The sequence below is a fragment of the Amia ocellicauda genome, chromosome 5 (genome assembly GCF_036373705.1).
Source record: "Amia ocellicauda isolate fAmiCal2 chromosome 5, fAmiCal2.hap1, whole genome shotgun sequence".
NCBI lineage: Eukaryota > Metazoa > Chordata > Actinopteri > Amiiformes > Amiidae > Amia > Amia ocellicauda.
Genome location: NC_089854.1, coordinates 4,697,605 through 4,709,852, shown reverse-complemented (window position 1 = coordinate 4,709,852; position 12,248 = coordinate 4,697,605). Strand labels below are relative to the sequence as shown.

General features: G+C 47.2%; 1 protein-coding gene across 3 annotated transcripts in view; it reads right to left on the bottom strand.

Moving 5' to 3' along the window:
- srpk1b (SRSF protein kinase 1b) overlaps positions 1-11,745 on the bottom strand; it is a 30,095-nt gene extending 18,350 nt beyond the window's left edge. Inside the window, exons 1-2 of one of the 3 annotated variants that reach the window (XM_066703398.1) lie at positions 11,652-11,745; positions 10,958-11,012 (exon numbers count right to left, since the gene is read on the bottom strand). In XM_066703398.1, the coding sequence (XP_066559495.1) occupies positions 10,958-11,012; positions 11,652-11,664 (68 nt within the window). In that variant the 5' untranslated portion in view covers positions 11,665-11,745. Of the gene's footprint in view, positions 1-363; positions 450-6,769; positions 6,856-10,957; positions 11,013-11,651 lie in introns of those variants that run through there. The other 2 variants (XM_066703396.1, XM_066703397.1) reach the window with 2 other exon arrangements.
- Positions 11,746-12,248: the final 503 nt, after the last annotated feature.

Sequence of the window (12,248 nt, the reverse complement as noted above, 5' to 3'; positions counted from 1 at the left end):
AGCAGCAAGCCAAGCAGACATATGGCAAGAACTCGAACTGCACGAAAAACACCAGGCACCGGCGATCGACTGATAAACAAACATTTTAAAAACAACCCCCCCCCACTCGCCACGCAGCTACCATATGCACTCGACATGCCAAGTGTCTACTTCCATGTTCCTCTAGGTATTGTGTCCCCCAGTCTTTAATCTCACGACAGCCTGCATTCACCAGCCCTGGCGAGAGGAGGAGAGGAGGAGGAGACGATCAAGCGGCAGTAGTGGTGCTGAATTAGAAGCAGTTTTCAAGGATATTTACACACAGAGAGAGAGAGAGAGAGAGAGGAAGAGAGAGACCAGGCAGCAAAGCTTTCCCCTCATTACCTGCAGGAAGCGCGAATGCCCATCGGAGACAGCAGCCCGGGAGAGAGCTCACAGGTTTTGGATAAAGCCATCTAACAGCGTGTGGGATGCCAGTGCCCCTCCGGCTGCGAGGGAGGCTGAGTGTCGGGCGCTGACGATGCTCTGACAGCGCTGATTGTCGTCAGCCGGAGCTCAGCCCACCCTCTCGCTGCGATGCTCCGACTGGCTGGGGGAGCGCAGTACTGCAATGCAGGTAAATGCCGAGGAGCCGGTGCTGCGCGGCTCTCCACACGCAGCACAACAAACACACAAGCGTGCTCCCTCACTCACAACACCTCACAGACACCAGCAGCCGCAGGCGTCTCAGCAGCGTCTCATTGTGCACAGGAGTCTGTATCGGTGCTCGGCTGCTGCTGCTTTCTTGTGAATACGATCCCCCTCCCCCCCCGGCTCTCATTTTTTCCCCTCTGCATCTCTACTGGATTCTGCTTGCAGGTGGAGAGTGAATCCTATTGCTTCTCTTCATTTCCCAGACTACAGTACTGCATATAGAGGTAACCTAGTCTCCAGATTTACTGCTTCCCCTAAAAAAACCACCGATATGCATGTCAATGTCATCTCGAGCTTTAATGTGCAATCTCTGCTTTTGAATCCAACCCAGAGCGAGCGAGTGAGGTCGTGTTTCTCAGTCAGACACTTGTTGGTGCAGATTTATCCTTCCCAGATTTAGATTTTTATATAATTGAAGTTGATATTTCTGTGCCAAAAAGAAAAAAAGGTCGTATCTGTAAGAATACATAATGATCACAGCACTAATACATAGATTTGCCTCTCAAGTGGCTTATGCAAATGAATGTTGTTGTTGTTCTCTTTCATTAGTGTTCTTCCGGTCGGTTACTCTGAATGGTGCGGACTGTGTTCAGATTATCTTACAGCTGCAGTTTCTTTGCCCGTTCATCACGGCTAACAAATTAGTCAGTCAGATTAAATTAAAGATTGCGATTGCTTGCTTGCGTGCTTGATTGATTGATTGATGTGAAGTATGTGCCTCACATCTATATGATAAAAATTCCCCAGAGCAGACTCGGAACAATGGTATTTGTAAAAACTAGATAACAAAAAAAGGTGTAATGCGCTATATGCTGTCTGGTCAGATCTGTCGAGACGAATAGCTAATTTCCTGCAGTCAGCTGTACAGCTATGCAACACATGACAGATGTGACACTTTAAGAAAATAATTAAGATTCCTGAACACAAGATGGGTGAAAAACAAAAACAGAAATTGAGGCAACTGGGAAATAAATCCACAAAACTGACCCTAGACCAGACTCTCTCTTGTAAAGCATGGCAACAAGATCCTTCCAGGTTGCAGGAATATTGATAACGTTATCTCCCAGAAGCTGCCAAGAGAGCACAGCTCCTCAGAGCTACTTCAGAGTTTAAAATATATATTTTAATCCCTCTCTTCATGAGCGAACGCTGCCAGGGACATGTCACAGTGCCACTTCCTCCACTTGCTGCGGAGTGACGAACCTCTTCGGCTCCCGATCTCAGCCTAGTGCTACACAGTCCAGGACACCCCCTCGCCACCCACACACAAGGGACATGTCGGCACACACTGGTGACACATTCTTCTGGAGACCCTAAGAGTCCACAAAACACCCCCTACACCCCATCCTCTCAAGATCGATGCCATGTCTAAAGGTTCACCTGCGAGTCACCCAGACAAGGCCTGGCGGATGCATCACAGCAGGGCGATCCTCTGTGAGGAGAGAGGGAGCGGGTCTGCAGCATGTGGGGACTCCCTGCACTACAGTCACTTAAAAAGTACTTGGCCTATGGGAAGAATCTGCTCACGAGGCAAAATTCAGAAGGGTGGTCAACCTCGCCCAGCTACCCAATCCCATCAACACAGCCGTGCAAATTAACACGGGTGGCACTTTCTTGGCTAAACGCATTGCTCCCCCAAGGACAAACCATGGCAAGTATTTCTACACTAAGTGTTAACCAACAGCAGCAGAGATAAATAGGACAATTTACATGTAAACATGAGATGCTGTACCTGGTGCGGTCATGCAAAACCAGTAAAAGCACATACACACACTCTCTCTCTCTCCAACTTCATGCTCCACTCTGCTCAGACGTACATACTGCCGTTTGGTAAATAAGTCAGATGGGACTCCTGCAGAACCCCACGATATAAATTGCGCATATTAATAGCATTTTAAAGGGTACTGTGCAAAGTACACCAAACATGAACTTGAATGGCACGGATGATACCGGAGCTGGCGTGGTAATTGAACCACTTTGCTTATCCAGGAAAAGGTTACAAAATGTGTTACGCTAAACTGGCCCAACCTCCTTTTAACAGGATGTCATGACATTCCTCCACCTAACCGGCCCTACACAAACACCGGGACGACAACACCGCAAAATCAGAAATGCTTCAGTACAATATGCCACCGAAGTAAACTATCCAACACCTGTTGCTTTATCTTGGCAGGACTGAACCGCTCAGCCGAGTGTGTGCGTTGGCGGAGGGCCGGGAAGAGTTACAGGCTGCTGAACTGTCCGTGGGCACACAGGTGTGTCCATACCTGCCACACTGCGACAGATTGGAAGGACTGGAAAAACCGGAAAGGCAAACCTCAACAGTAATTGATGAGTCCATCATGTAAACATTGCTGTGGCTGCAGGTGCGACCCACACGATACCAAGGTTGTGCTCCATGATGCCAATACTAATTTGTGTCACAATACTCGATACTGCCACGATACCACCAGAAAAGAAAGAAAGGTTAAGCAGAACACTTACAAAACAAACTGAGCTCCTGCTAGGACATAGAAAGTCATAAACCAAACCTATTGAAATTAGTTTTTGAAGGCAGCACTGCATTTGAGTGTCTTTGGTTTTAGATAAAGGGCATATACTGACTGAAGATACAGGAAAGCATACTAAATTGCTAAATCATGGTATTTTTCTTTAGTTATGGGATCATTACGCTTATAAGGGTATTTCTATATTTTCTTTAGTTTTGGTGGACTTTAAAACCTTCCTTTGCATTCTAACTGCATAATGTTCAGGTATAAGACATGTTCTTGTGCTGCAAGTGCAGCAGCTGATTTAATAAAGTCGAACTACAGAAAACTAGTACAGTAGTGTTTAATGTGCACATCTTGTCCTCGCTGTCGCTGCTGTTCTTTCAGTAAATCCTGGCAATTTGCCTCATTAAATACTGTGTGTTATTCAGAGATCCCCCTAGCAGTACAATATGTAATCTAAACAACAAAACATCATCATCCACTAGCAACGAATCGCGGCAGGATCGTCTCCCGGTAATACCGTGCGTCCCCGTGGTGCCGGTACTCCTGGGAGTCTGCAATATAAGAACCTCTACATTTAAGTAGCGGGGTGCAACCCTGGTACCGCCACCACTACCACAAAATGAATACATTTAAAGATATAAATTAATACACAAAATAAGTTCAGCGATACGTTAGAGAAAACGCAAAATTGACTAAATTGCCCCCACCCCCGTCACCCCTGCACAATGAGCCTAAACCAGGATTCTGAACACAAATGATGGCATCTACACATGATGCTTCATCCCTGCTGTCACCAACACAGGCTGTGCAGAGATGTTAGTTTCTTCCTTGGCTGGTCCACCAGTGAGCGCTGGGGTCCCCGGACAATAAATATAGCACGGTGCCGTGGTTATGCAATCATTACAAGGAGACTGGCTTCGCAAGTTAAGGCTTGGCCTCGGTGACGGGATTGGGGGTGCAGCGTCAGCGTGCTCCCATGGCAGCGAGGCCGGCCCACTGCTTCAGCTGTGATGAGTGTGCAAATAAAATCAGCTCATAAACAAAATTGCATGAATCAATCTGCCCTCTCCTGATGAGGGATGGGCATTTGACACGTTTTCACAGGGCGTTCAATCTAGGGTGACCATTTTTAGATGAAACCAGGACATCACTTAAAAATATGGTATTTTAATAAATAAATCTGCTGCCATAACTTACTCAAAACGTTTTTTTGAGTAACAACTGTATCCTAAGCACCCATGCCATGTGTGTTTACTTGGGAACGTGTCAGTTTGGTCCAAAGTCGTTTCGGCTTGGGTTGATTCGGTATAATACTGACAAAAAGCCGCTCATGCCAACTAAATACACTACATCCACACAGATTTAATGTTCTATAATCTGCATTCAAAGGCTGTGGTTTTCTGTCAGCTCTGTCACATCCCTAATCACATCATGTGCGGCATCAACTATAATTTAGTATGGGATTCCTTTACAATAATGCCTTGTCCCGACACCGTTGTCAACGGATCATGTACCGACTGTATTATCGACTCATTTTTCAAGGTAGTGATGTATTTCTGCAGTCGGTAAACTTAAGAAACATCTGCCTCTAGTGTGAAATTCCCCGTTGGTTTCATGGGCAGCTGCACGTCTCTGTGGGCCCAACTCTGACGCATGCGATCTCACTAACGTTTTGTTTAGGTTGTCATCCAGAAAACCATATGTACTAGTGTTATCGTATTACAAAGAGTTATCGGTAATTAGGGTTTACCGATATAATGAAAATGCTCGCTTTTTCATGTGATCCATCACTTAAAAACATGTCGTCTATTTTTAAGGTTTCAAGTTAGTCTAACCAAGGAAAAGCTAAAAACCTGGACGCAGACGATTTTGAGAGCGTTGTCAGGACACCGGCACGGTTAATTAAAATCCAGGACTGTTCCGGTAAACCGTATGGTCACCCTAGTGCCAGTGGTGCCATGTGAGAGCGGGGGGCGGTGCTAGAGGTACCGAGGGGTTTCAAATGTTACAACCCTTATTTAGCTTATATCATGTTTCATTTAGACAAAGATTTTTCATTTCACTTTTATCTCCCAGAATTTAACTACTCTCAATACTTTGAATACTCGTGCCCATCCCCAGTATACAGAAAGAGACATCTCCTAGGTACTTGGCTTGTGATAAATGGATTGTATGGCAGACCCCAATACCTAAAAATAAAATGACAAGCACTGCTTTTACCTAACTTGTCCCCCATCAATTACAACAGTAAGAGGCGCTCTACAGCTGCTCCCCGATGGCAATCGCCCACACTGCGCCGATTGATGCTGGGGCTGCCTGGAGCCCCCCAAAGGGTCCACACCCACAGAGGGGAGGCAAGAGCAGAGCATCACATACAACTAAATATACCCCCACCCCCACCTCCCTCTTCGACATCACTGAGGGGGGCAAATTTGGGAAAAAGACGAGAGAAAGGGCGGGCAGACGAGACCCTTGGTACAATACTGTTACAAGAGAAGTTCAAGGACTACTGTACAGTAAACAAAAACAAAATTCCTCTGCAAGACCCTCGCCGTTAAACATGTGGGAACAGCTGTCACAACTCATTAGGTCCCAGGGACACGGCCTCTCTAATCCCGGAGGCAGAGGAAAAGATGACAGTGTCAAAGATCAAGCATGCAACGCACTTTTATTATTCGGGCATTAGGAGGGCGCAGATCTCGCCATGAGCCCACAGGGTGGATGAACAGCAGAGCTGCAGCAATTTCAGTTCAGTAAAAATTAAACCCTGGTGTACGTGAATGTGTTTGTACATACACACACATTATATATATATATATACACACACATATATATATATATATATATAAATATATGTAAATATATAATATATATATATAAAAAAGGCAGCTGCCTGCATCAGAACAACAAGCGCGCAGATGCTCATAAACAGCCGCGGACACGCATCTTACGTAACAAACACAAACTATTTCAAGCACAGGGGCCCATTACCGAGCTCATCGGAGCGCACAATCGAAGGAGAGAGAGAACACAGCGTCAGGCACGTTGGATTAAATTACAACCCTGGAAATCAAATTACAGGTTCAGTTAATTAGACATTAATCAGGGCAGAGCGAGTGGGAGGAAGAAGGCGGACTGTATTTTCACCGACACCAGGGACAGTCGGTGCACCAAGAGAATGGCTCCCACACGGGGAGGGAGGATAGACACACACGCACACAGAAAACATGCACATCAGCGAAGGAACAACTGCAGCAAGAGCTTTAAAACATGGGCAATGAAACAGCCCCATGCAACACAACTGCCTCCGCACACAGACCGACACAGGACTGGAGGACAAGCATGCACAGTTGCTGCCAAACTTGATCAAATTAGTAAAACAACAACATACAAATCCCCAACATCACATAACTACTGTACAGCTGTAGGAATTTAAAAGCAGCCCCGAATCGGCACCCCGCGGTACTCCCCAGCTGAGCCGCACCGTGCCATAGCTGCAGCAGCGAAACAGCGGCCGTGGCGGTTGCACTCTCCTGCCTTATAAAAAATGAATTGATCCATCAATAAATCAGCGCTGCGGTCCACCTGGCGCTCGCACTCACTTGCACCTCAAGCCGCTGGCCAGCTTCACCACTGCAGAGTTGAGAGAGACGATCCAGTCCAGGAGCCACATGCCACCCCTGCACAGCACAGCCCAGCACGGGAGCTCAGGCACGCTCGCCTCCCCGAGACAGAGTGCCTCGCAAAGTACCGAGGTAGGGAGGGTTGGAGCGAGAGAGAGAGAGAGGGAGGGAGGGAGAGGAGGGGCTGCACTCAAAGAAGGGGAGCTGTGTACAGGGTAGAGCAATTCGCTGGCTAGCAGATGTGTCAGGGGACAGTGAGAGGCACACAAGTGCAGAGTTTCCACAGGGAAGTCAGCGAATAATTAAAATGGGCAATAAAACGTACACAATTCTATTTCTGCATATCCAAGCCTGAACACATCAGCGTGTGCACGTCAGAGAGAGAGAGAGAGAGAGAGAGAGAGAGGAGGAAACAAGGGGAGTAAGAGGAGAGGGAGACAAAATGAGAGGCAAGAAGAAATAAGGTAAGAGAGAGAGGGGGCAGAGAAAGGAGAGGGCGAGAGAGTGGGGGAGAGAGAGAGATTTGCAGACACAGCTTTCTGCTTATCCTCAAAAACAACAACAGAGCTCATTGGTCCTCAGCAGAGATCGGCGGTAGATAAGAGAGAGGGACTGCTGGTTCAAGACACACGACACACCGCCTTCGATCGGCACTGTCAGCCGGCCACCGCTGCCTTACGTAACGGCCCCCCGGGAGCGGCGCTCAGCCGAGCGGATGGGAGGCGGGAGAGTGGGAGGAATATAGATGTCAGCCAGAACCGCGTTGCCTTGGCTCAGACTGAAGGGATGCCACTGTCAGGGCCCCCTACAGCCAGCCTGCCACCCCCCCAGCCTTCCCTCATGGCACACACTCCTCCCTGCCCTCCACCCAGTCAACACGCTCGAGAACAAAAACAAAGACCGTTAGCTACCCTCGCTGGCACCGATGGGCAGCTCGTCAGACGCAGTTCCCCAGACGCAGTTCCCTATGCTACTGCTCCCGCCGAACAATAACGTTTGGACCGCCGGGTCCTGGCACATAAAAATGCACCCAAAACCAAAAACTAATAAAATGACCCCCACGACATTTCCCACCCTGTTAATATAAAGATCACCACATCAGTGGTGACTGCTGGGAATTCATCTGCGTCCTGATTTTAAATTTTCGGCGGATGGGAGGCGATAATAAATAATTCTGAATCTTGAGATAGCACCTGCAGGTCCAATTTTCCTAAAACAAGATTAATGCAATTATTTTTGCCAGCTGTAATTAGAACCTAGTAATCAGATTCCTTTTTATGTCACAATTAAGAAATATGAAAATATGAAAAAAAAAAAATCATAACAATGACAAAACCTTGAAAAAAAAACTCAAAACAAGTGCATTTCAACTGGCACACCAGCGGTTAGCAAATGAGGAAAAACGTTATCTCTGTAAAGTTATTTTATATGACACGATCATCAATAATTCAGAGGGTGCTGCGGTTGGCACTGTCTGTCCTGATCTGTTCAGCATCACTGGCGCGATCAGTCATGGCCAAGCGGCTCTCATTAACGGCAGCCCCACTCGGCAGCGGCAGACTTGTTTTTCCGACCGAGAGATCAAATTAGGAAGATCCGTCTTGCGAGTAACTAAAAAGATAAATGCCATGGCGAGACAGAACCCGCCAAAGAACGGCAAATGCCAGCCTAATTATCTGTGCGGGTCCAACTGACGCACAAAGCAAAGACTCCATGAATAGGGGTACATTTCAAAACGAAGAGGGTGGGGCTAGGCTTGTTTTTTCCCCTTCACTTCTCCCAGTACGGTGAACTACAGAGATGCACAGGCCGAGATCTGAACCAGGACTCACCGCCATCTCTCCTGCAGAAACCAGACTGCTGAACTGCTCAGAATTAAGCAGCAGTCGTGTCCAGATTGCAAATGGCCAAAAAAAGCTCATTCCGACTACATCCCTTGCCAATTATGAAACAGAGATCCGGGCAGAGGTGGAAGACATGAATTAAGCCTAGACCATTCTGCCGAGACCCATTACACCTATAACTGAGGAAGCAAGGAAGGACACACAATTACGTTTCTAGGGACCTGACAGTTCTGCGCTAGACTCATTTAACCCTCTCTGGGATAATTTCCTTCCTAAAGACAGACTTAAAAATACCTTCTGCTAGTTTAATAAGGGAATAAAATGTGTTTTAATAGTGCATGTCACCAGGTTTATTGTTACAGATAATAATCTTTAGCCTAACCAAAGGGCAAGATAGAAAAGCAAGCAGAAACCCAAACAATATTATTCCTAATATTAAAACCTGCTTGGGAAAATCAGTTATGTACACATTACACACAAAACCACACTCATACACCCGTCCACATACCGGAAGAGTTCAAAACTGAACATGAGAGAACACCGCAAAAGAGACAATCAAAGAACGATAATTAACTAATTTTGTGAATGGATTTTAAGGCGTTTTACATTTCAGTCTCATGGATTTGTTTAAAATTAGGGGTTTCTGTGAAAAGCATAATTAGCCAAACTATTTGGAGAGGAAGAAATTGATTATTATTATAATGCTAAGCAGAAGTCCTTATCCAGGGTGACTTAAAATTGTTACATCACATTATTTTTACATAAAGTCACCCGATTCACAGCTGAGGTTTTACTGGAGCAGTCTAGGTACAGTGCATTGTTCAAGGGTACAACAGCAGTGTCCCCCTACCTGGGATTGAACCCACAACCCTCCCCGCTATACACACACAGCTGCCGATGATCAACACACAGCACAGACACACACTGGTAAACAATGGATTGCTGCAGGTACCAATCATCACAAGGTTTTATTTTTAGCGGTTGTAAAAAAATGCCCAGTGGCTTCCCAGACTGAAAGAGCAAATCAAGTATAGAAGAATCCTGTGCAAGACTAGATTAATATCAGAAGAAAACACTCACGGGTTGTCGGGGCAAAAACTAGATCAGTCTCAGCTTTGTGTGGAGCAAAAATAATTGTTTAAATTGGAAAGCTAGTCTCAACAGTGTATAAAAAAAAAAAAAAGTAAAAATGAATTCTGGGACATAGTCTCCCTTGTGTAACTGTATTCCAGTGAATCAATCCACTGCACATGGGGGGGGGGGGGGGCAGGAGATGAAGTGCTCAACGTTTTCTTAACAGATGTGTTCAGTTCAAGAGTGTGTTTTAGCCCCTGACACCATGCCTCTCCGGGTATCCCAAATCATGCAGAGGGCAGTCACACTTTCCACACCAGCCCCTGACACCATGCCTCTCCGGGTATCCCAAATCAGCGAGGGCAGTCACACTTTCCACGATTTAAAAATAAAGGCAAACGCAATGCACACACAAGCTCTTCTTCGCACCCAACCTGTATGGAACCTCCAGGCACATTTCTCCCCCCCGTTCCAGTGCATTCTGGAACCATGGCCCTCGAACCATCGGGCACTTTGGGGCAGTGGGGTTCTTCAACATACTATCTCCCTCAAAGTCAAGGAAGCAAGGGATGAAAGGATAATGGCCTTACGCATTGGATTCAGGCTGGAATGGGAAACGCTGGGTGGAATTGGAAACAACCCCCAAATATTTACAGCATCCCACCCCACCCCCCCATATGATGATATTTAAAACTTAGGGGCGCAAGAGCGGTTAAGGGGTCCTATCCCGGGCACTATAATTATACCCGAGTAAGTCAGCCATCAGCACCGCACATGTGACATCAACTTCGCTAGAGCATAGCAAGACATGCAACGTGTTTAATATTCTAAAAAAAAAACACATGCTTATTATACTAGGGGGCAACTATACATATATGCATATTTATAATCAGTGCTGTGCTTTGGATCTTGTTCATTGCAATAAAGACAGATCAAGAGCCACAGCCGGCCAGACACGCTTACTGTCAAAAACACATACGTATGTACATTCCCTATACGGAACGGGGGGGGACGAAACCACTGTTTTTATTTAAAAACAATACAGGAAATATAAAGCCACCCCGAACCCGCATACTACATGAATGGTCCCGTATTTCAGTGTTTGCACGGTGGGGGGGAACCGGGTCCAGTCGGGGCAGCCCGCTCGGCACTGCCAGCTCACATGCGGACGCGGCCTAGTCGCACCGGCCTCGGGTAGAGCGCACATGCCGGGGATGAGGTGCCCGTGCCCGGCCGAGACGGTACTCACTTCTTGGTGGACTTCTTCGCCTTGGTCCTCTTCTTCCTCGCCTGCAGCGCTAGGACTGTGGGAAGGCGAGAGTAAGACAGGGGGTGAGACATTAGAGGATTGCGATAGAGAGAGGTGTGATAATATAAACCTCCATAAGCACGGAGTTGGCAGTTGCTGGTAAACTTCCGTGATCCCCCGGGCTTTGTCCGTTAGCAACAGGCACCGTGGGACGGGGGGCTGTGGAATAACTATTTTCACACCCGCACTATCCACGTCCCGCTTTCACACAGAAATACCACAATAAACACAATTACACCCTTTATAGGAGTGCGAGAGTTTCCCATTGTTGCTCTTTTACACCCCGGCCACAGCGAGGCTCTAAACCGAGCAGGACAGGAGATCCCGGGTCGTTTTGCGCGGTTTTAAAGACCCCCGTCCCACATGATCACAGTAAAACCCGCAGAGAGCAGCGCACGCACTCCCGCAGCCCGCAGCCCGCATCCCGCACACGGAGACACCGCGCCGCCGCGTCCGAGGCGCCCGCTGCACAATGCGTGTCTGCGGGCTGCACCGCGCACTGCAGACGGCACCACGAACACCCAACACTGCCCTTTCTGACAGGCCGGGCCCTGCTGGCACCGCTCGCCGGCTGCCCCGCTCCGTCTCCCGCACATCGAGATTATTAATTGCATATAATCATTGACCGGATTACCTTTCCTCTCCATGTTGGACCGGCAACTCTGGGATAGCCGCTGAGCTGAGGCTAGTCCTGCGCAGGCGCACTTCAGGAAACTTCCACAAACAAAACTTGCACTTGGCCACACCCCTCACACAAGTCCCCGCCCACTTCACACTAGCCACGCCCACCGCCCCGGCTAAATGACTGCACAGCGCGACGCTATTGTGTTTCATTAACATACAGTTTGACTGCGCAGCTATGGGTACACGCATGCGTACCTTTATCCAAATGATGGTAAAGAAATGATTATGGTGGCGCTTCACCCAACTTATTATTAGACATTTAGGAAAGTAAAGACTACATACAGCAATTGTGTTTTTGAAAGTGAGCCGCCTATCAAAGGCAGCATCCAAACAAACAAACAAACAAGCAAATAAATAAACGATTATTAAACTGATCTTGTTTGCTCGGTGGTGTGCGGCCAGCAGGTGCCTCATAAAGCAACATTGTATGGATTGGCTGTAGCAATTAAACCAGTATTTTATTATCTGAAAATACTATAAGGGCGCCAATAGGTAGACATGGCCGCAAGTGTAGATTGAAATAACACATTTCAGATGATCAGTGGTT